The sequence below is a fragment of the Alligator mississippiensis genome, chromosome 1, assembly GCF_030867095.1.
Source record: "Alligator mississippiensis isolate rAllMis1 chromosome 1, rAllMis1, whole genome shotgun sequence".
NCBI classification, from domain to species: Eukaryota; Metazoa; Chordata; order Crocodylia; family Alligatoridae; genus Alligator; species Alligator mississippiensis.
Window position 1 is genome coordinate 362,359,068 of NC_081824.1, and position 25,884 is coordinate 362,384,951.

At 41.7% G+C, this 25,884-nt stretch overlaps 1 protein-coding gene across 2 annotated transcripts in view; it reads right to left on the reverse strand.

Annotated features, from left to right (window-relative positions):
- The window catches only part of ITGBL1 (integrin subunit beta like 1), a 308,943-nt gene that overhangs the window by 27,930 nt on the left and 255,129 nt on the right, over window positions 1–25,884 (reverse strand). For both annotated transcript variants that reach the window (XM_006264391.4, XM_059721100.1), the window contains one exon: window positions 13,281–13,397. In XM_006264391.4, the coding sequence (XP_006264453.2) occupies window positions 13,281–13,397 (117 nt within the window). The remainder of the gene's footprint in view (window positions 1–13,280; window positions 13,398–25,884) is intronic.

Here is a 25,884-nt window from a genome sequence, read left to right on the forward strand (position 1 = left end):
GTTCCAAGATAAATACAAGCAGTGTGCTCAACTTTCTGTTGGAGAAAGCTGACATTTGAATGATTGTTTTGGGACATGTCAGGGAAGTCAAAATCTGTTGATGCCATCCCATACATTTTGTATATACTTGTTGCCTCCTTAAAGAATCCCTCATACACCTTCTCTTCCTGACTTTGTAGCCTTTAGTAGACTCTTCAACATATCACTGTTGTTCTTTTTGCCCTTTATCTTCACCCTGGATTTGGGAGCAAGCATATATATGAAGGTGGTCAAACATTGGAACAGGCTACCTAGGGAGTTATGGAATTTTCATCCCTGGAAAATTTTAAGAGAAGGTTAGACAGACACTTGTCTATGATTGTTTAATCAGGGATGATCCTGCCTTGAGCAACGAACTGGATTAGATAACCTTATGAGGTCCCTTCCACACCTGCTTTCCTAGGATCCTATGTTCTTGATGCACTCTTCCATATAGATTTAGTGACATATTAGTCTCATTAACATTTTTTGGAAGGAGAGGCATCTCTCAGTGTTAATTTGCATTACAGAAAATTGATGGGGTAGTTCTCAGAGTAAGTCATAGCTTTCTTTACACCCAGGATTTTCCAGTTCCTCCTGCTTGTTGTCTACACTTCTTCCACGTATATAAAAAATTCTTCACGTAATGTCCTACTGGCTTTCCTCTTTCTCCTGTTTTTGCCATACTATGTTTCCTGGTCCTTCTTTAGAATCAGGCCTCTTGTCTCAGTCCTCCTACCTCTGAATTACATATGCTGTTACCAGTGGTTTTTCTTTGCTATCCTTTTTAGAACTAAGTTTAAAACCCACCTCACTAAGTTAGCCAAACAATGCCTGAAGATGCATTTTGTGTGAGATAGTCCCATCTTTGGACAGTAATCCTTTTCCTCAGAACATCAGCCCACTGACAAAAAATCCAAAGCCTTCCTGTTGATACCACCTTTTGAGTTAGGTATTTACTACCATGATACAGTATTCATTGTCTCAAACTTTCCATTCAACTGGGATGATTTATGAGTGTCCCAGACCACTTTATCTTCCTAAGCAGAAACATCATCTTCTTTGGTCTGCTGAGAGCCATTCTTGGCAGTTTCACTGATACCCTTGTTGCCAAGAAGGAAGCAGTAGTAGTAGTAGGGGTAGATGAGCTTTGTAAATCTCTTTGCAATGTCCCAAATTCAAGTTTTAGGCATGTAGCACACCTCACAAAATTCTAGGTCCACAAATAGGGTTTTTGCTCCCTATGTATGGGAGTTTCTGGCCACCACTCTTTGCTGGCTTTTTTCAGTGTTAGTCATGGAACCCCCATACCTAGGGCCATGCCAGTCTTGCTTTCTGTTCTGTGAAGGATCCATAGGCTAAACTGATATTGTCCATAAAATACAGGAAGTTGTTATGTGCAGACCAGCAAACCTAGTTTCCAACAGGTACCTAGTTTTTCAAAAAACAGTCCGCATTATGTAAGCAAATCTTGACACTGACTACATTGTTTCCTCCAGGCAGGGTGAGCCAAAAATCACTAGCATTAAGACGAGTTCTAATTGCATCAAAGACTTTTGCTGAGGTATTAGTTGAGAGCATAGGATGTGACATGCCAGAAATCCTGTTTTATTAGTGACTCTAACCATCCTCAGTAGCAGATTACCACTTTGATGTGCTGCAATTAGTAACAAACACCTGAGACCCCATCAGAACAACTTGGTTAACTAAGAAAAAAAAATCAGAACTATCAAATGTACTGTGCTGTCTTAGCATAAAATTTTTCACTGCTGGGATAAATTGCAAGTCTAGGTTGCTCCAGGAGTTGGGAGCAGGATCAGTTCCAAAATGGGAGGAAAGAGGTATTCACTTGACCCAAAGCAAAATCTCTTTTTTCCTAGGAATGCCCACATTGAAAAACAGACTATGCTGAGTACCACTGAAACAGTGCAGTGGAAGATAGACTTAGCTTTGATACACATGCTTTGGATACCATAGGACAACTTTAACGTATAGAGGCACTGCTTAGATCTGGCTATTTCATGTGGCCATTGCCTGTGGCACAGATGATAGGAGTGACTCACTTTCTTTGTCTGGGGTCTCTGTCTTTTTTTTCTAGACAAAAATCTTTGAGGACTTACAAACCAACTCTCCTAAGACTGTCAAAGACAGCATCAAAAGACTTCAGAAGGGCTTTTAGAGGCTTTCTTCTGAGACAACTTATAGAAAATGATTATCCCTTCTGAGTAATGAGTAAGAATACCTAGAGCTAGGAATATTATATGATCATATTCAGCTTTATTTTGAATATTATTATTACTATTAATGTTGCTTGTCCTCAATCCTGAATGACAGCAAACAGAAAGCACAATGCAGCCAAGTGGGCCAGGCAATTCTAAAGTTTTAAGTTTAAAAATTTACCAGCAGTAGGAAGGGAGATGAACACCGATGATGTTAAATAAACTGAGGATGCATCTGCACCTACTGGCGCAGATATGGCCTTCCAAAAAGAGAGGTCACTCTGCATAGGGCATAGGAGAAACAGGCTTAAAGTCCTACATATATCAGAGACACAGCTGTGCCAAGAACTCAAGCTGACACATTTATGATTCCCCAAGGGTATACATGCTGCTGTCTGTACCAGACTCCATGAGCCAGTGCACTGATAGAAGTCACAACATTTTATCTGAGCATGAAAGAATCCAAGAATATAGCGAAGCAAGGAAAGATATGCAGCTGAAAGCTGGGATGCTATTGCAGCTGGAGAGCCCCTAACTATTCAGAAACACTTTCCTCCAAAAGGAACATTAGGGAAATGGCCTTAGAATGGAGCTTACATGTTTCAGTAAGACATTCCTTTCATGGAACAGCATGCTAACCCTTTGTGCAGGTGCAAAGAGCTCATAATAACAGAGCACTGTCGAATTCATGCAGGTCATATTGCAACCTCTGTCTTAGTAAAGGCATCAAGACTCTTCTTGCCACTATGATGATGGACAGCTGAATTTTTAAGCGAGTGACTCACTGTGATCATGAAGAAACATGATAATAAGGTCTCAATCAGTTATACTCTCATTTATCACATCCATCCCCTTATGTCTACCTACCGTCAAATGGAAGCCTAGTTTGGGAAGCAAGCTATTAATCAGTCTCTGCTGGTCAGAGAAGGCTAGTGACAATTCTTATTCAAAACACTTAGGTTGTCATTCATATTTCTCATTTCAGCAAAAATCTAATCTTAAAACACCAGAGCCTCCTTTTTTCCTTGCTCATCAGTACTCAGCTTCCACACTGACAGATACCATTCATTCATAGGGTCTAACTTTCCATTCTTTGCAGCTTGAACTCCCATAATTATTTTTTTTCACACTGACACACATGCCCTGAAAGCATTTACCTGGGTTACCAGGGATCCTGGTTTTCTCCAGTTTAAAAAAAATCCCCGTTTTTCAGTTAAAAAAATGTAACATGTTTCCATGATTAAAATGAAACACCACTATATATAAATATATAGTGGTGTTTCATTTAAATCATGTGAAAATGTGGATTTGGGGTTACTATTTTAAACCAAGAATCAGGGATTATTTTAAATCAGATAAAACCAGGATCCCTGATGATCAGGCAGACAAAGTGAACCAAGAAAATCAAACTGCTGAGGAGGGAAAGATGTCAAAGGCAGTAGATTAGGCAAGAACAATAAGAATGGAATACACATTCCTTAATATTTGGCCAGAAAGAGGTCATTAGATACCTAGGAAAGAGACATTTTATTGGAAGAAAATGATGGAAATGAGACTAGAGAAGAGAAATCAGCTGTAAATGACTTATAAAATTAATTTAAGGGTGAAGGTAGGGAAGAAGTAGCTCATCCAGGACTGGATTTCTGAGGATGAGGAAAATTGAAGTATTCTTGTATGTAAAGTAAGAGGAACCACAGTTGTTAAAGCTAATGGAGGAGGGAGAGAAACATCAAGGGTCCATGGAGATTAACAACTTAGAGGAGGCAGGTTGGGAACTTAGGTGAAGGTAGTGAGACCTCAGAGCCAGCGGCAGTGTTAAATAAAAATTCCTAAGAATGGAGAGCAAGGAAGCCAAAATGGACTGGGGTCATTTTGAAGATTGAACAGAGAAAGGGAAGGAGCATACAGAAGTGGAAGGGGCCTAAGAAGGAATTAAAAGGAGATTATTAAACACTTCGATTTGCTAGCTTTGGTCTCAGTCTGCCTCTCAGTTGGTGGGAGGGAGCTCCAAAAGTAAAGAAACCTTTGTAGAAAGAAGTTTGTAGGGTCTACAGCATGGAAAAGCAAAATATTGCCAGCACGGCGGATCCAGTCCTCCAGGCACTTTCATCTAGCCCATGGTGCCCACCAACTAATTGTACCCCACCTAGCCCTTCTGCCCACAAAGGTGGCACTATATACCCCGCTCCCTCGACCAAATACCCTATTGCACCTCACTCGCATCCTTGTGGGCAGAAAGGCTCAGCTCAGCCAGCATGCAGCTTCTGGCTGGTGCTGCTGCTGCCATTGCTGCAGCTGCTGAGGTACCAGCTCAGCTTCCCTGGCATCCTGCTTGCTCTGGGCAGCAGGTACGGAAGTGGTGGGGGTAGCAGAGCTGCAGCTGGAGCTGAGCAGGAGTGCAGAGCATGGGGCTAGGGCTGGTGGCTATGTGGAGCTCTGGTGGGCAGGATGTGAGGGAGGGAGGGGGGATGAAGGGGTGGGGAACCCCCCTGGGGACTCCCCCCAACACTCCCCATAACACACAACTCTGTTGGCGGCAGCAGCAGTAGTAGCAGCAGCAGGCAGGCACTCAAGGTGCTCATGCCCAGAGCAGGCACTGGCTCCTGGTGGTGCAAGGCTCTAGCAACTGCTGCACATGGGGACAAGGAGCTCAGCCCAGCCAGGCCACCTGTATCACTGGGGCTCCCAGACATGGACATGCAGCTTTCACGCTTGTGTGACACTGGAGGGAAGCTCCATGCGCTAGAGCCAGCTGCTTTCTCTGCTCCCAATCATGCAGGTCCTGGGACTCCCTGTGGAGTCTCAGGACCTGTAAGGCAGCAGGCAGGGAAAGCAGCTGACTCCAGTGTGTGTGGCTTCCCTCCGGTGATGCATGAGTGCAGGAGTTGCATGTACACAGTGGGGGGCCCCAGCAACACAGGCGGCCTGGCCAGGCTATGTTCCTCGCCCCCACGTGCAGCACTGGCCAGAGCTGCATGCCACCAGGTGCCAGAGCCTGGACTGGGCACAAGCAACCCAAGCACCCACCTGCTGTTACTGCTGCTCCTGCCACCACTTGCAGGGGCTACGCACCATGGGGGGAGCATGGGGGAGACCTGACACTCCCCTTCCATCCCTCACACCCCACAAATACCACACACCCACACCCTGTCCCCACAACCCCCCACATATACACACTCCCCAACATACCCTATTATCCTCTCCCCCACACAGCCACATCCCCGCACAAAACCCCTCACCCCCCCACACAATATACAAGACTAAGAATTGTATTTTTTTAGCTATTATGCAAATCACCTCTATAGACAGTATGCAAACACAAATCATGACAAAAATATTTTTGTAATAAAATTAAAATATGTTATAGAAGGTGTTTGACTTTTAGTGTATAATCTGTTTTTGGTTTTTTTTTTCTGGTTCTAATATGGCAACCCCTTCCCAAAAGGACTATTTCTGTGGGGCAAGGGGAGGGACTTCCAGTAGCAAAGATTAGGGGTTAGGGGTGGGACATCTGGTCCCAAGATGGCAACCAGGGGGCAGGACAACTGTCAAGGGGCAGAGCTACCCATGCAGCCTTTGAAAGCTCACCAAACTTCATTAAGTGGCATTCCAGGTAAAATAATTGCCCGCCCCTGGTCTACTGTCAATAAGTGGCACTGGAATAGAAATGAAGGGAGAGGGAGGAGGGGTCAACTCCTGACTGTGAATGAGTTTAAATGCTTGCAATATGTGAAACCTACAGAATGGGTGTGTTATGGGTGCAATGTTATTAACAGATGATTCCAAAAGATCACGATGAGGTTTTCTAGCAAAACCTTGATGATTCAGGGTAGCAGCAAAGCATCAGTCCTGTAGGAATACGATTGGGACTAAAAGGTCTGAGCCTCCAACTATTTGCCTCAGCGATCCTCATAATTCACCTTAGACCTTCCACATAAATCTATTAATCTCTTCATGAATATATGTATCACCATGATTTTTAGTCAGACAGGTTGGCACTCCAGGAATCTGTTTTGCTCTGCTCTGCTTGGTGGAATTATAGGTTGGCAGAGGCACAAGACAGCATATCTCATTCTTTTATTTATACTGAATATTGATATTAGAGGTTAAAAGTAAGCCAGTTTTAGTGCAGCACTCCCAGAACTCCAACAAAACATCCATATCCAGCCTGTTAGCCAAATGTTTTGTGTTAGAGCAAGGGTGATGGACTTCTGGCCCATGGACCAAATGCAGCCTAAAGAGCCTTGGAATCCAGCTCTCAGAGCTTCCCATGGGTCAGAAAATTTGCTCCCCCCCACTGCTGAATTCCTAAGTCCTGCATGGTAAGTATGAGTAGGAACTGGCCTACAACCCCCCCTGGATGGCCAGACAGGGGCTGGGCTACGCTCTCTTCCCTCCATGAGGCTGTTTTGGGGCTCCGCTGTGCCCCCTTCCCACCACAGGACTGGAGCACACCCCCTCCCTTGAGGCAGCTGACTCAGGGCTAGCTCATACTGCCTTGCCTCTGCCTGGCCAGGTTAGGGCTAGGTCATGCCCCTTTCCTCTTGGGGGGCTGAGTCATGCTTCCTTCCCATCTATGGAGCTAGGTTGGGGCTGGGCCAAGCCTCCTTCCACTACGGTGCTGGATCAAGGCCAGGCTGCACTGCTATGTGCAGCCAGATACGGCCCAACCATTTCTGCCCCAGGCACCAGGTTGGGTTCACTGGCCAGATCCGGCCCCTGGAGTGATCAGGCGCTGTCCATCTAGCCTGCTGGCCAAAAAGGTTAAGTACCACTGTCTTAGAGCACTCTTCTAGCTGATTTGTGACTCTCTCAACTCCTCCTCAAACACAATGCAATCTTTGCCATAACTATAGGCTTATCATCACTGAAAAATTATGCATAATTATAACTCAAGAGCTCCCTGTAATTACAGTCCAGCCTACTCATAAGGTTGAGTGCCTCTGCTCCTCCACTGATTTCCCACAATTCTTTCCTTGCACCAGAAAATAACAGACAGGTTCTCTCATTGTTTCTTAAGAAACAATCCAGAGCAACTGTTGCTACTGCAGTGTTAGGAACCATGGGATATGACCTAGGTAGTCTAAGGAGAATAAGATACCTCTTCACTGAAAACTTAACTCCAATGTCTTATTATACTGTGGGTGTGTCTACACGAGATGCTTTACTGCAAAATAGATTAATGTACTGCACAGTAAAGCATCATCATCTACACATGTGCACCATTTACTGCACAGTAAATTAGTCTACTGTACAGTTAGCTACTACCTATAAGTACAGGTAGTAAACTAACTGTGCAGTAGATACTGTGCAGTAGTGTATATGTAAATGCTGACCAGGAGCAAATTTGCTCCTGGTCAGCACAAACATCAGGGAGCCACAGAGGATGGGGAACTCCCCCAGTCCTACTGCTGCTCAGCTCTTGGCTGCCCCCAGGAGCCAAGCAGCACCAGGACAGGGTAGCTCTCTGCCCTATCCTGTCCCAGCACTGCTCAGTTCCTGTGGCTAGAGAGAGAGGAGCTGAACAGCACTGGGAATGGAGAGCTCTCTGCTTCCCTGCCCAGTTGGGGGCTGGCCAGGGAAATCCCTACCCAGCCAGGGGCTGTCTGAGAGCTTCCCCAGAAATGGGACATCTCCTAGCCAGCCACCAGCTGGAAACCCCACTAGGCACAGGGCTTGTCTTCATATGCACTGGGCCATGAAGGCTCTGCAGCAGCAGCTGTCGTTTGGATCTGTGCATATCAGGATCACTTCTGATGTGCACAGGGCCAGGAGACAGCTGCCACTACAGCCGGCAGAGCTCTCCAGGCCCCATGTGCATTGAGCTCAGCCCCTGTGCTCCCTGCCAGCCACTAAGCTAGCACCCTGGGGGAACCTGGAGCTCCACCTGGGTGCTGTAGGGGGGCAGAGCAAGGTAGGAGTAGCTCTGTACCAGGCTGCTCTCATTGGCAGCAGATATGCTTCCAACAGGGAGCACGTGTAGATGTGCTCTCAGGGAAGGGTTACTGCACAGTATTTTACTGTGCAATAAGCCTTTATAGCACGAATAGCACATATAGATGCACTCAGTTATCCCTAATTATGTTCTGGCCACCACAAAAAGAGCTCATCTGAGTTTAGCAGTGCTTTCAACCCAGGCTAGCTGAAAGTTCTTCTGTATCTTCCCACAATTCATCCTCTATGTCTGAAAAGCTAAACATATTCTCCCACAGTTTACTGAGGAGAAATAAAGCATCCCATAGCATGTGGGGATTTGCCCTTAGAATTGCTAGCAATACAGAATAGGCAATAAAGTGCCAGTGAGGATACAGTTTGTTCATACATGGGGCGGGATAACTCAGGTGCTCACACTTGGTGCCAATCCCTTTTGACTCACTCTGAAGTAAGGACATACCCATGTATAAGTGAGTACATTGTAGCCACAACAGATCAAATGTTATTTCTCAGTGTGGCTGTTCTCATTTGACATAGGCTATCTCAAGGACAGAAACTCAGGTGTCAGTAACTCCTGTTATCCCTGAAATGAACACATACAGATCTCAGTTAATATCACCACTCCTCACACTTGATATAGATGTCAACTAAAAGCAGTTATCATTTGCAACTTTTGTGTCTGTATCAGTAGCATGTATCAAGGAGAACAATTTGAACTCAACAGGGTTCACCCTAAAATTTTCTTTTTTGCAGAAAAAAGTCTTTAAGGCAAATGTAACTGCAGCTTATGAAAGGAAAACCTCTTAAAATATGCTGTAAAACTTTTAATATTCTATGAATTCAGTTGAACAAAGACCTAGGCAGATGTACAATTACTGTGAACCCCATAATGTAACAGATCATACATCTCATATGACTTAGGAGTGGACTGAAGTAATGATATAATAATTTAAAAGAGAGGGATGGAAGCAATGTTTAGGAGCACAACATCAAAACTGATTAACTATTGTGTTTGCCCACCTTATACCAATATAGGTACAACCAAACTGCTGTAACTTGAAACTTGGATGAAACAGGTTTAAAGTTACAGTGGTTTACCTCCACTTATTCTAGTATAGGAGTGGACAGACAAAATAGTAGTATTGATCCAGTGTGAGTCATAGTAAATCAGAGTAAATTAAAACCAGTATAATGGTATCATTGACATGCTTAGTAGTAAATCAGTGAGCTTCATACTTTCTGACAAGAAGAGCGGTCAAGCATTGGAACAGACTACTGTACCTAAATAAACTGTAGAATCTCAGTCCTGGAAAAGCATGTTAGACAGACACTTGGCTGGGATGGTTTAGTCAGAAATAATCCTGTCTTGAGCAGGGGACTGGACTATATGACCTCACAAGGTCTCTTCGAGCCTTATTTTCCTATGATCCTATACTGTATTTACTCATGGACTACATGTAGCTTTTCTCTGAAAATCAGCCTTCCAAAACTGTGGGGTATATTTTAAGCATAGCAGCTAATTTTCTGTGCTGGAATGGGGGTGGAATCATGGAGATGCTGTAAAATGGAGATCTTGCTTCTTTCCTTGTCATCTTCAGGGACGCGTCCAGACAAGCATGCAGCACCGCAGACCTATCTGTGGCACTGCAAACTACATGTGCCACACATGCAGGCATTGACAGTGCTGCTAATTTGCAGCATGGCAGGTTTTTTGACACCAGGAGATTAATGAATCCACATCTATCCAATGATTTTTTTTTTTAAATCCCACAAGATTTTTTTTTTGAATCCCACAAAAACATCTTAAATGTAAATACATTTTTAGGGTAAATAAGCCCCAGCAAAATTAATACAACTATGTCTGTCTTGCAATTTTCAATCCTACCTTAAAGCCATTGTTGACAAAATCAGTTGTGTCTCACTACCACTTTGCCCTCTCCTTCTAGCCTTTCCCTGATGTATTCTTGGCTCTCAAGAAGGTATAAGCCCATTCAAAAGAAAATCAAGTGCCACCTTGACTTTATAGGAGCAGACAAATGGACATTATTTCTCAGGTCTTTCATTCCTGGGGTCATATTTGACCTAGATGTTCTTTATTCCCAGAGAAGGAGCAAAAAGAAAGAAAAATAAGTGAATTTAAAAGAAAAAGAGTTAAATGTGCCCAAACAAGTCTAAAAAAAGAAAATTAAAACTGATGGTAGAGGACAGAGAAATCAAACAAGCAAAGAGTATGAAACAAGACTTGAGGAAAGTAGAATTCATTATGTGCCAATTGATAATGATGTTAAAGTTCTAACCCAGATCTTGTCAGATAAACATATAGGAGGTTCTTCTTAGGGCATTCTTCAACAGAATCTCAGCTAGTTCCAATGATACAGAAATGACATTAAGAGCAGCAAAAGCTAGAGAAAGATTCTCTGTGACAGACAAAAATATTTTCTTATTCTCTAGAGCTGAGCTGAGTCATCCTCGCCAAGGAAAAAAAATGTCTGTAGTTCCAAAGGAACATATTGGAGGATGCACACACAATTATTTTGGTCTGCACACACTCACAGTGATTCTTAGCAGTAAATCTTACTCACTTGTAGATAAACATTAGTAATTAAGTCCCAAGTTATAATAATAATAATACCCTAGAAAAGCCAAGCTAAGATTTCAATTAATCTTTATTTTTGATTATATTTTCATGATTTATATATTTTAAGTCTTTTTCCACAGGAGAATATAAGTCAAATACAAATTGTTTAATGGATGGAATTCTCTCTGGTTTTCACTTTATAGCATGCCAAATGGAAGATGAGGAAATGTTCAGATAATGAAATCCCTTGCATCCCAGCAACAGCCAAGTGACTCCTTTTCAGCCCTGATTGTTGATTACTCTTCTCTCATCCTATGATTATTCAAAACAAAAATGTAAGGTTCTCCAGACAAAAGAAAAAAAATTTGTTATAATTGTGTTATAACTAATAAGGAAATTTGATAGTGTTTGCTGATAATTATGAAGGCATTCATTATCATATTATTAGTAGCAAGCATGGGCAGATCTAGGATTTTGAAAAGTGGGGTGCAGATGGTTTTGTACATCATCACATATAATAACACATGTCTCCAGTTAAAGAAAAACTAAAAGCTTTACAAGCATGGTAGGGGGATAGCACTATATTATTCAGTTTAAGATCAAAGAAAAAACAAATATAGCTGTTGGAATGTACACTGATTTGCTACAGTATACTTAAAGTTTTTAAAAACACAATGAACTAGGCTAAAATACTTATAGCCTGTTGTATCGTTAGCCCCATAGTCATTACTGTTAAATGTACAGCTCTGATTCAGATTTATAAAACAAATTATAGCCTTCTTGAGTGTCTTCACAGTGCCTCCATTACTTCACTGTAAGCCATGTCTACACCTGAGTTAAGGATTTTAGCTGGGGGACCATATGTCACAGACTGGTTGGGAAAGATTTCCCTAGATTTCATAGACTGCCTCAGAGTCCCAGCTGTTGGAGAAAATTTAAGCAAAAGTCCTGGATTGGCAGGAACCTTGGAGTCGCAGGATAAGTGGTGTGTGTGTGTGTGTGTGTGTGTGTGTGTGTGTGTGTGTGTGTGTGTGTGTGTGTGTGTGTGTGTGTGTGTCCTGCTCCAGCTCTGCCCACTGCCACACTGCCCTGGTGCAAGTGTGTGTGTGTATGGGGGGGGGGGGGGGGAGTGGAGAGAGAAGGCATGCATCTTCTGTCACCCCCTCTCCCTAGCCATTCCAGATTTCCCTAACATAACTGTGGTCAACCTGTTTTTATCTAGACCTAAAAATCAGTCTACAGAGCTATAAAACAAAAAAGAGATTGCCAGGAATGGCTGACCATCAGCAAAATTGCAGAAGAAAGGATAGTTTGAAAAGTGAAGCATCAGCAATCATGAAAAAAGAATACAGGGTTGTTAACACCTGTGAAGTGGAGAGAGAATAACAGGAATCAAGGAGATGATAATGATTCATGAAGTCAATTGACTGTCTCCACCCTGCCTGAATAGAAAAGTTGCTGCCTCTCCCAGACAGTTGATTTTAATTGAATCAATGAAATTAGGAATGACTTTTAGACCAATAGCTTCTCAATTTAAATTATATATATAATGTTCATACATAGTATAGGTGTGTGTGCTCTCACATGTATACAAATGTGCATTTTTATACGCACTATATATTTGCAGTTGGAGGAATTGGAAAAATTCTCTAATCTCTCAGTTTTTGCTGCTAATTTGCGTTTTCTTAATCAACAGTGTCTTTCATCCCACAGGTGTAAAGTCCCTTCCAAACAAGTGATTACCTTATGCGATGCTGAAACAATGTTATACAATGTTGTAACCATCTAAAAGAACTGTTACATATGCAATAATAAATGTTCAGGGCATGAATTGAAGGTATGGCAATAACTAAGAAGATAGGTGGTAAAATGTACTTAAAACCATCTGTACATAAAACTTGTACTCTTATAAAGTGAGTGAAAGACCACAAGTGATCAGTTACTGTTTATGTCTGATTTAAAATAAGATACTCCCAGTATTTGCGTGGCTCTTTACATCATTTTAGGGTATTGTCAGTGCTGATTAAGGGAAGAGTTCTGCCTAGCAAATTACCAACCCCACATTTGTGAGATCACTGATCCTAATGTTCACACAGTTTAGTTATTCTATGAGGACTTACCAGGATGCAGAGCAAGATGGTATCACCAGACATGAAACAGCCATTTTTTCAGTACTTTAAAGCCTTTTAATAAAGATACTTTAAAAACCCTCATTAGCTAACACATGTTAATACTGAGCTGTATTAACTTATAAAAAGGAATATGCAAGGCAATTGACAGAAGTTATTAAATAAAAAGAGAAAACTTGAAAAATGATTTTTATCCAGATTTTTCTTTGACTATCTGGCATTGCTTTCTCATAAATACTGATCATATGCATGTAAATGCTGTAGTACATTGTAAGTGTTAATGTAGCTGCCTTCTTAATAAACAATCTGAAATATTCGTTAGAATATAAAATATTAAAATCAAGGGAAACGTAAAGTTACAAGACCATAATGGCCTAATGCTTTTGTAAAATGAATACATACCCCCGCAGACATTGCCAGCCATATCATCACACTGTCGATCATCACATTCACATGTTTTACCATGAACTCGGCTGTCTCCTGGAGGGAAACAAGTGCATTGGCCACATTCGCATTTCCCTGTAAGAACAAATAGTTGTTAGGGTCACAGCATCCTCAAGATTTTAAGGACAAAAAGACAGAAAAAAAACAGCTCTGTTCTTGTGAACTCAAAGCCCTTCAGCACAGTCCACCTCTCTTTAGCAGAGCACTTAACCACTTTTTAAGCAAGTGCTGAAGGATAGATGCTTAGATAATTCTGCTACACTTTTTGGGCCAGTGGAAAAATTGACCAGGGTTAATTGAGACAATGAGTCACTCATGGGTTGACAAGTTCCCCAGTACTTGTCCCTTACTCTTTCTGAAAGAAAGTGTATAACTAAGTCATCATTCTTAACTACTGAATTCTAACTAGAGCAGTATTTCTCAACCTGTGGTACACGTACCCCCAGGGGTACATGAGACATGTGCAGGGGATACGCGAGTGCTGCGCTTTGGTCTTTGTCTGCTCGGGCTGGACGTTCTGGCCGCAGCCCCTCCCACTGTGTCTGGTGCGCCAAGGCTTTCACTCCCCAGCATCAGTGTGCCGGGGGATAGGGAGGGAGGCCTCACACAGGCTGCTTTGCCCTGGGCAACGGTAGAAAAGGTGAGACCCAGTTTTGCTGCAGCGAGCCGAAAGTGCCACAGTGGGATTTCTGGTTTTGCTTTTGCCGCGTTGATTGGCAGGGGGTACTTAGGATACGAAAAACAGTTAAATTTTCAAAGCTAATTAAGTGACAGGAGGCAGTGGGCCATATTTAAAAATGCTTTTGGCTTTGCAAGTCAATGGGACTTAGTTGATTAAGCACTCTTTGAAAATGGAAAAGAGCCTTCTAAGTCAGTTGGAGGCTTTTGAAAACTTTGTCTAAAAGCTATTTTCTATTCTTAAAGGTAAAGTGACATGTCAAATATATACATATTTTCTTCTGATTCTGAAATATTTAGGAGTATATTTAAAAATCTCTCATACTGTCATGAGAAAAGTCTTATTCAAGCTAATTCATTCATAAATTTCTCTTTTAAAAATTACTTCCAGTATCTTGTGTCATGTAACTCCTTTTCTTCTACTTTAAAAACTTGAAGTGAATTTAATGATGAAGTTCCACTGATAGAGCATTAGCTTGATTTAAATTTCTAGTTCACATCTTAAACAATCAAAATGATGTTTGGATAATTGAAAGGGTGTTTTGAGCAATTTCTTTTGCCGATGAACTGGAAAAAGTGTACTGCAATAATCCAAATCAACTAAATATAAAAACATAATATCAGAAATTAAAGTGGATTAAGCCCGTATACATGTATTTTCATCCTGAAGTAAAGGTGGCCTTACTTCAAGGCCACAAACTAAAACAGTTTTCATTTCTGAATGAGGTGTGTCCATCTAAGGATGTAGCATGCTTAAATACCATGTTTTCATTAATTCATCTTAAATTTCCTAAGTGTTTCCACATAGACAAACTTGGAGATTAGCAGCATGCCATACAGCTAAATTTTGGGTTACTGTATAAAAGATGCCTCTCTGAGGAGGGGGGAAAAAAACCAAAACCATTTTTCAGAATCCAGAGTGAGAAGTAATTTCAGTCAGGATATTATTTTATCAAATGCATCTGTTGTCGAAATAACAGCAGGCAGACTCCCTATGACCTTATTCTTTTACTTATTGTGATAACCATACTTGCAGTACAAATTCAATAGTTTAAGAGTAATTAGAGGCTCACATAAAACCAAAAAGAAATAAGCATTTTATTAACATACTCTTTCTTTGACTAGAATAATAGGTTTACCATAGCAACCTGATTATAGAGGAAAAACTACTGCCAAAAACATCCTAAATTCTGTTTCCTATAGAAACAATTAAACACTTGAGGACCATAATATTCTGTAACTTGGACAGCCAAGCCTTTTGACATGAGTTGTATGGTGACTTCAGTTCAAGTAGATTTTGTGTTGCATTAGCTCTATTAAAAAGCCAAACCTACCGAATGTTTGAGAGATTCAAGCAACCAAAAAGAAGCCAACCATGAACATTTTACAAGGTATACTTATTTGCCTACTATCTCAGTAATTTCAAGCACTGACATATGATCATCTTTTACACTATTTGTAAGAAACTCTTCAGTCCTTACTCAGCCACAACTCCCATTGCAGTCAATAGGAATTGATCTGATTAAGGACTGGGTAAAAGCTAAATATAGGCTTACACTCAAAATCAGTCTCTCAAGAAAATCAACTCCTACAGAAATCAGCAGGAGTTACATGTCTACATGCCTTTAATAATCTGAGCCTTAAGGATTTAGGGCCAGATTCACAAGGTATCTGGCCTTAAATTAATGTCCTAGATCTCTATAGTATGGTGATGCAGTAGCCTCTTTCTGTAGGAATTTACACCAGCCAACATGCTATATGTGGAAGGTTAGTGATGCATAGGTCAGCCAATATGGCCATGTCCCCATGAGTGGGAATGTGCGGTTCACTTTCACATGGTGCAAGTCAAAAGGTTCTCTGTGCTGCATATTTGCAATGTGGAGTTAAAATTATATACCAAGGAATCTTAGTATCTAAAAAAACCTTCCAAACCCCCACCCCTCCTCCCCAAAAAACAGGGTGGCACATGTGGCTGCAGTGTGTACCACCTGAAACCAGAGCCTGGCTGGCCAGGCTCCACGCACTTGGATTATTGCCACTGCAGCCCTGGGAGGCCCCAAGGACAGGCTGGCTCCCCTACTCCACCCAGGGCAATTTGCTGTATGCCAGAGCATGTGTGAAAAGCCATTCCCCAGGGACAAGTAGCAGCGGCACAACTATGTGCCGCTATTTGTCCCCAAGAAAATGCACGCGCATGCTTATCTGGATGCACCCTGGGCTGGCCCCAGCAGCCTTACCTGGGGTCCTGGGGGCCACCTGGGGCAGCAGCAGTAGTGATCCAGGTGCACGAAGCCTGGCTGGCAGCCAGACAATAGCTCTGGCTGACCAGGCTCCAGTTTCAGGCAGCGCGTGCTACAGCCACGTGTACCACCCTGGGATTTTTTAGACTTTTTTTTTTTAGATACTGGGATATCCCACTATGCAGCATGGAAAACGTTTATGCGTGCATTTTGCAGCACCTCAGAAGCTGCTGCAGAGTGCATGTGTGTGCTCATCTGGACATGCCCTATAAGTACAACAGAAGGAGGGTATCTGAGGTATTTTTTCTCTCCTGGACTTATGCTGTTTTGATAGATTTCTCCACCCTGTTGGGAAAAAAAAGCATCTGCATAGGAGATTTCTCACAAAAAAGGCAACTGCCTTTATGTTTTACGCATAAAATATAAGTTGATATTGCTCTAAGGTTTGTCTCTCAGCATGAGAGATGACAGTTTTATTACTATGATGGCTGCTACATGTCTGTGGACTTTTCTCCATTCAAGGATAGTTTCAAATGCTTTAGAAATGTTCATTGTCCCTCTAGTTATAACTCTAAAGGCATGAACTTCACATACTTCCCACAGCCTTTTAGCTTGCAGAAACAATTACTGCAGTTGTAAATCGTTTCAAGGAGATGCCTCTGTTGGAAAGGCAAGGACACATGCATTATATTAGTTAAACTGGTTAGCCTTATACAACCTGTAGCAAAGTCTCATGTCTGGACAGAATAAACAGACTCCCACAAGCAGTCAAACCAAACTTACCATTATGGAAAAACAACCCATGCCTCCTTCAGAATTGGCACTTAGACTGGCAATTAGGAATTACAACTTAAAGCGTATAAGTGCATCAGAAACCACAAGCATACTTATATGCATATTTATGCTGAGGTTCAGCACTGAGGAGCCAATCAGACTCTGGCAAGATTGACTTCAAGAGTATCATGACAAGGTGCATAAATTAGGCATATTCTTAGTATGCCTGGCAACCAGTTCAGTTGGGTGCCTTATTTGTGCTCATATCTTTTTGAATTCCAACTTGCTTTCAGCTAACCTTATACATAAGCACGTACATGTCTAAGGCCCCTGTCACATGTATTTGTTTTTCATTAAAGGGCTGGAACCAATGATCTGTAAGGTCCCTTCCAGCTCCTAACAACTATGAAATATATTGCATTTATAGTGTGTGCCCAGCATGTGGGGGGAAGACTATCAGTTTCCCCTTTTCACAATGCTTTGCACAACCATGTCTGCAGCCCCACATGTCAAACTGCTGGCACCCACCTTTGAACTTCCTGTGTGGCATGGCAGAAGGCATGATTGTTGGGACTGGGAATCAGATCTCATTTCTCCATTTAATTAACATGTGCCAAGGGCATGCACAACACCTATGTATTCCAATGCATAGAACTATTTTTAGCATAAGTGCTGGAATACACAGATGTTCCCTAAAGTGGGTAGACCTTTACATTCACATAAACTTGTAGGTGGCACTTTGATCACTTGCACATAAGAGAAAAAGCACACACTCCAAAAAGAACATGACTAGTGGGCACAAATTCTTTTTAGACTCTGGTACACCCCTTCTAATTTTACCCACCACATACTATGCACACTTTTTCATTTCCTGTTGTGAAAGCACAACTGAAGCAAGCAATGCCTATAGTTAGATTATATCTGGGGGGGTTTCAGTAAATGGCTGTGACCATTACCCTGCATGCATTCAAACCAATTTCCAGCTGCCTAGAGAGCATGATTGAAAGTTCCTTTTATATACTTAGTTTTTCTTTAAAATCATGTGCTAAAACTATATAATTTGTAAAATAAAATATTTTTGTCCTTTCAATGCTAGCAAAAATGTCAGAAAGGTTCAGAGCAGTGACTTTCACTGTAAAAATGAACAGTAAATAACAAAACCTTTTTTTCCCCCGAAAACTTTTCATTGCTCTTATCTTTCTCTGGCAACACATATTTTATCTGCAAGTTGTTTTTTTTTTCCCTGAATTCACTGTTTAAATCAAAAACAAGAAATTGGATTAATTTGGTCTTATATAAAATATTTGGGACCAAGTTGCAATGTTAATTACTGGCCCAAGCATAAGTTGTAGTGAAGACATACCTATGACAAGGATGAGAAAGAACAGTTCCTTAAGAATAGTTGGAACAGGAAAGGGATGTTCAAAGGAGCATTGTGCCTGTAAGATGAAGCAGCCTTCTACCACTTGGTATTGTCAGCTCAACTGTAGCATCATAAAGTATTACTCATTGGAATATGCTACTTTGTTGTTACTCAGGGTGCTTGATAACATCTGCTAGAGCTGACTAGAAAAGGGCACTGTCAAAGGGAATGAAGAGAGGGGGATGTAGTATTTGCCAAAATAGAGTATAAAGAATGTGTTCCTCACAGTAGGTACACCTACATGAGAAGGTATGACAATGTAGCTCCTCACTATGGTGACATAGCATCAGCGGCACGAACGGTGATGCTGATGCTACTGCTCAGTAGCAATGAGCTACAGTGCAGTAGCTTGTTGCTAGTGTGCAGCAGGGTTGAAAATGACCATGCACTGCCAGGACTACACAGTTACTGTGCAGTCTGTAGCACCAAGTACTAAATGACTATGCAATAACCAGTTAGGCGTACATGTAGATGCAGCCAAAATGGAGCATCTCAGGAGTTTCTTCCCAGGGTTGCAGGGTAGCTCTATATCTAGACATAACTGGTCTTCTTTATCCAAAAGGCTGTGGTGTCTGTCAAAGACCTGATTCAGTGGTCTCATGATTCTAAAAAAGTCATAATTATTAAAATTACCTTTGACAGTAAACAAATTAACAATTTTGGGGGTGCCAATAAATTATTAAGATAAGAAAAATATTAACTTTCCCAAACTTCATTAAAGCAGAGGTAAATTTCACCAGCACTGATTCACACCTTTCCAGAATCTAGAGGGTATCTATGAGTCTGGAAACTATGAAATACAGGGTTGAGTTATATCCAATATAAGACCACTGGGTTCTAGCATGCTACACCTACAGATGTTCCAAAACATTTCAGAAAAAGGAATGTGACCAGAGACAGACAAAGTATGACTCCTTTTTGCTATAGCAAAACTCAGGTTTCAGTCAGATTTGGCTACTCCTCACCTGCAGTCAAGAATCATAGAAACACAGAAAATTAGAGTTGAAAGGGACCTGATGAGGTCATCTAATCCAACCCCCTACTCAAAGCAGGACCATCCCCAACTAGATCATCCCAGCCAAGGCTTTGTCTACCTGGGTCTTAAAAACCTATAAGGATGGAGATTCCACAACCACCCTTTGTAACCTATCCAGTGCTTTACTACCCTCTTCATGAGAAAGTTTTTCCTAATATCCAACCTAAACATTCCTTGCTGCAACTTGAGACCACTGCTCCTTGTCCTGTCATCTGCCACCACTAAGAACAGTCTAGATCCATCCTCTTTGTAGGATGGATCTATCCCCCATGTACCTTCTACGCATCACCACTGGTACTCCAGATGTGCATGGGATTGTTCCATCCTAAGTGCACGATTTTGCACTTGTCCTTATTGAACTTCATGTAGTATCTTTTGGTCCAATCTTCCAATTTGCCTAGGTCATTCTGAATCTTCACCCTACCCTCTAGTTTATCTACTACTCTGCCCAGCTTGGTGTCATCTGCAAACTTGCTAAGAGTGAACTCCATCCTATCTTCCAGATAGTTGATGAAGATATTAAAAAAAACAACATGGCCCTGGGACTAACCCCTGGGGCACTCCACTTGATACAGGCTGCAAACTAGACATTGAGCAATTGACTACTACCCTCTGAGCCCAACAACCCAGCAAGTTTTCTATCTACCTTACAGTCCATTCATCCAATCTATACTTCCTTAGCTTGCCTGTGAGAATATTGTGGGAGACCATATCAAAAGCCTTGCTAAAGTCGAGATATGTCATGTTCACTGCTCTCCCCGCATCCACAGAACCAGCCATCTCATCATAGAAGGCAATCAGGTTGGTCAGGCTTGACTTGCCCTTGGTGAATCCAAGCTGACTGATCCTAATCACTTCCTTCTTCTTCAAGTGCTTAGAAATGGATTGCTTGAGGACCTGCTCCATGACATTTTCAAGTGAGGCTGACCAGTCTGTAGTTTCCTGGATTCTCCTTCTTCCCTTTCTTAAAGTTGGGCACTATATTTTTTCCTTTTCTAATTTTCTGGGACCTCTCCCTATCACTGCAAGCTTTCAAAGATAATGGCCAGCAGCTCTGCAATCATGTCAGCCAACTCCCTCAGCAACCTCGGGTCCATCACATCCAGTTCTAGGGACTTATACACAGACAGTTTTTCTAAATAGTCCTTAACCTGTTCTTTTACAACTGTTGGCTGTTCACTGCCTCCCCAAACTGTGCTGCCAGGTGCCATAGTCTGGGAGCTGACCTTGCTTGTGAAGGCTGAATTAAAAAGGCATTGAGTACTTCACCCTTTTCCACATCATCTGTCGCTAGATTTCCTCTCCCACTTAGTAAGGGGCCTACACCTCCCCTGATCTTAGGGATCCTAGTTTTCTCTGATTAAAACAAAATCCCCAGTTTTCAGATTAGAAAAGTAAACCAAAAATTCACATTTTTCCATGATTAAAATGAAACATCACTATATATGTATGTATATATTCATGGCATTTTATTTTAAATATGGAGAAGTGTGGATTTGGGGTTACTTTTTTTAATCCAAAAATTGGGGATATCTTTTTATCAGAGAAAACCAGGATCCCTGCTGATCTTCCTTTTGTTGCTGACATACTTGTAGAAACCCTTCTTGCTACCTTTCACACCCCTTGCTTGCTAGCTGAAATTGTAATTGCACTTTGGCCTTCTTGATTTCATCCCTGCATGCCCAAGCAATACTCATATATTCCTCTCTAGTTGTTTGTCCAGGAGCATAGTCTGAACTGAGCAGAGGCCTCATAAACTATTCCAGACTTGGAAAATATCATCAATCTTTGCCCTGAGTATTCCTGGGGGTGGGGCAAGGGGGAGAAAAATATTGACATTCAAATTTGTGCAAAACAACACAGTGGGACAGATTCAGGTTTCTTATTATGGCAACTCAGTTAATGAACTATTCCAAGAGGCTCTTGCAGCACCAGAAAGTGTGGTCAAATTTAATTAAAAATTGAGGGAAGGATAGTGGGATGAACAAAGAGAAACCATTAAAATGCACAAGTGTTACTTCTGGGCAGGGGTCATGCTAGGGGGGAGTATAGCCACCCCAAAATTTGCCTTAGCTCCCCCCATAGACACCCCTCCCAGCACCACTGCCACACACTCCCCATGTAGATAAGCCTACAAAGGTGTGGTGCTCCTGACAGGGGCAGCATCAGACTCTTCCTGGTGGAAAGGGCTAGGCTGGGCTCAAAGCTGGCAGAAGCAGGGCAGGCTCAGCTGTGCGGGGCAGATGGGCAGCAGTGGCACTGGGAGGGATGGAGCCTCCCAGCCCAGACCCGCACACCGGGAAGAGGCTGGCACCTCCCTTACTTCAACAAGAATTTGCTCCTATTCCTCTTTCACAACTGCTAGTTTAGGGTCATGACATCCTGATAGGAATGACCCCCATCCAGCACAATTTGTTGCTCATGCATCAGTGGATATGGAAAGTGAAGGGTAGTGAATTGTGACAGTGTTGTAACTTTGCTTCTGGTAGCACACTATGATAGGGGGTGGGATACAGTATCACAGGTGAAGCCTGTGACTCCATTGTGCACAAGTGGGACCATAGCTCCACCTTGCTATCAATGGGACCCTATGGATATATCTATATTACTTTTCCAGTGGTCTTATATATACCACCGAGAAGCATGTCCATTCACCTATTTCTGTTCTGCATGTGCCACACCCAGAAACAGAGTGATACATATGCCTCAGCTGTCAAGCATACCAGAGACAGGGAACCTGAAAACAAGTGTAGCTCCTTCACCAGAGATGCTTACCATCCCATTTTTGTCTAGCACATAAAGAGCAGGGGCAGATGAGTAGGATGATGGTTTTTGGCCCTCTAGAAGTGAACAAGGGAGCAGAAGAACCAAGTGGAATATAATAATTGCATACTTTGTGCAGACTACAGTGGGGTGCGGTAGGTCTTTGCACACCTCTGGAAGAAAAAGCCTACTTCACTACCACTGCTGTGTTTTCATTGAGTGAAGGGAAGTTTAGTCTAAGGACAAAATAAAAATGAGCAATTACTTCAAAATTTGGTCAACAGAAAATAAATGTTAATTTACTCCTGGAAAGTTGTGTAAAGAAACACAAGACCTCAGAAAGTCTTTGACAATAAAGTAGAACTTGGAGACATGTAAGTACCATGATTTGATTATCTTAATTTAGAAAAAATGAACAAACAAAACAAACCCATTCTTCTGCTTTGGAAGAAACAAAGAAAAATATTATGCATTACTATTTAGATTTAAGTAAATCTTTCTTTCTTAAATAAGTTTTTAAAGCCTATTTCTACTTGCTATGCCTCTGAAAAACAATATTATTAGATTCTTAATCTTTTATTCGAAATGTAATAGGCAACTTCTAAAAAAAAATTGTTAGCAAGATTTTTTTAATGAATATTTGAAATCCAAGCTTTATTTGTTAATTGTGAGTGGAGCTACTATTTATGTTTCCTGGATAGATGACTTTAACTCAAGTTCCATATACAAGCCCTTATTTACAAGTTTATTATTTGCTTTCTGGGAACACTTTTTAATATTTGTTTAAAATTTGCTGTTTCCATGAATGAGCAAGCTTATATCCTAAAATGCAAATGCAAAATGCACATAAAAGTAGCACATAACTGATTAAATGAAAAAAGATTTGCTTCCTTTGTGAAGCAAATCTTAAATGAAATTTTGTAAATTTCTTAATGTTTTTGCTGAGCTCTAAGATTGCTGCATATTGCCTGTTTTCAAGTCACCAATCATTCTGTTTTGGGATTTGCTAGTTTTCATTACCAAGGCATAATCAAACAATGTTGCTTCTTAAGGGTCTTCTGGTAAGGATGCTCTTGTACACATAAGAGGTGCTTACAAACATAGGGAGAAAGGAAGATAATCTGTTGACCTTTTGAGGAAAAATGTAAAATATGCTAAATTTGTTTACTGAATCCCACTTCTCAATTCTATTCTGTACAGATTCACAGAACACCACACTTTCCTATGTTGAAAGAAAAGGCTGTACACATCTTAATGACACTTCATTTCATCTGAGATCTGAAAGCCTGGGAATTAATTCTTCCTCGTACAAATACTGAACTACTGAGAAGCAACCTTCTGCTGGTACTTGTAAACAAGGTTATTCTCTTAGCATGTCGGGTAAAGGGATAGTTTACCCACTTCGCCAGTGCTTCAGAAACAGATTTCAGCAGAGTTCAGGTGGACTCTGATATGCCTGAAATTTCAGATGCCACAGTTTGAGATTAAGTGTTGCACTTCTTTGCTGTGTAAGGAAGGACTACCAGAATAGATGTTCAGTATGGGGATTTCATAAAAAGTTCTTGGGTTGAAGCAATCCCTTCTTCACTGAAGTGATGCTCAGTCCTGTCACATTACTGAAAAGAGAGGCAATTAGCCATGTTATTCTGAAGTCAGGCAGAAGACAGGGTAAATTTGCACCTTATAGACTGATTAAATTAGAGATGCATGACATAAGCTTTTGTAAGCAGCCTCTTACTTCATCAGATCATCACAGCATCAGACAAGGTAAGCCGCTGCTTATAAAAGCTTATGTTATGCATCTCTGACTTAGTCAATAAGGTACAAATTCTGCATTAGTGAAGAAAGCAGAACCCCAGAATCCAGTTTATAGTCCCAAAATGCTTATGTGTAACCTAAGACCGAATGATGTACATGGTATTCATCACGACACATCAAGTTTTGTTACTGATATCCATACTAATGTGCTCCTGATGAATGCTACAATGGATAGAGCTTAGTTTTATACAAGATCAGATGATTGGACAGGTATCCTGACTGGCAGTTTTCCACAGGCAATTCTATGATGGAAATGAAAACTTCCTAGAATGTACCAAACCATCCATGCAGTGCTTTGCATGGAAGGTTTTCCCTTCTCATTTTCTAGAACAAATACTTCATAGTTGTGTTCAGCATGAGCTGGAGTTACTGATGCTTCTAGAGCATTCAAAATACCAAACATCCAGCTCCTTTTACACAGAAGTGAAAGAGTAGAAAGCCAGTAAAGATGGGAGATTCAAGTTCCGCATTCTGTATCAGAGTCTTCAATATAATCAAGAGATGTTATAAAAAGAACATGTTATAAAAGAAAAGCAAAGACACTGCTGGGTATAAAAAGAATTCTATGGCAAAGGCCAAATTATTGTAATCTAGGAACTGGAAATATAACAGTTCATTAGCAGGAGTTCAATTTGCAGTCATGTTTAACTATGCAATATGCTTCTTTACTTAGCTAAAATAAACAGTACTCTGAAAAGACAACAGTTTTTATGGTTTTCTTTTACTGTCCATTTACTCACCTCTCTGCATATTCTCTACTCTTGGTGACTTTTTCTTGTTCTCCCCAAATGTGAATATCTTTTCCTTCCCACTTGGGGAAGTGTTTTAAAAAAACTCCTTTGAACCACACAGTGAGGTAGTCAAAGTCAGACACATCTAAGCAGAACGGAGATGCCAAGTTCCAAAGTGTGAGGAATCAACACAATACATTAAACAAATGCCTCTTCCTTCCCCCAACACATTCAGGACAAGAGAGATGCCCTTCATATATTGTCAAGCAGATGTAGCTCCCCTAAAAAGCACAACTGTAGTAGCAGGGGAAATGCATCCTGTGATTCTGATTAAGAAAACACTACTTGTATTTGAAATCAATAAGCAGAAAAGAAAAACAGGAAAAAGAAAAGAAGCCTGACAGCACCACACAAAAAGGAATAGTTTACAACATGACTGACATAAGAATACACAAACACATGGATAAGGATATCAGTGTTATAGACAGTACCTTGGTTAAATCAAACTGACATCAGAATAAATGCACATAGCCTTAATAAAGCTAAAACAATTTCTCCACATTCCACATTGCTATGAGTATCTTTTTGATTCTTTTGGGCTCCAGATTTTTAATATATCACTCATTCTTTCTGGTTTTTAATTCAAGTTGGGCAGGGCTAGGGCTGGGGCTGGGGCTGGCACTACTGGCCAACCTGGGCAGCATGTGGGGCTTGGGGCCCAGAGCCATGTGTGGCCACAGGGCCCAGGTAGGGAGTGGGATGGGGCTGCGGTCAGCTCATCCAAGGAGTTGAGGGGGTGGGAAGGGCTGGCTTCCTGCCACTGCATGTACTCCACAGGGGGGGGCATGAGTGGCATGTGCCCCCCAGATTTGTGCATGGGGCAGGGGTGGGTGTGAGCTGCCCACTGCAGGATCGGGCTTCCTGCCCTGCTGCCCTCCCCACAGGGTCTCCAGAGCCCAGTGGGCAGCACCCAGCATGGCAGGGAAGAGCAGGGCCAGGCAGGGAAGCTTGGTGCTGCCAGTACAAACCCTGTACTGCCATGGCGAGGTGCCCCCTGCCTACCTGGCAGCAGCAGGAGGCACAGCCTCACACTGCCACC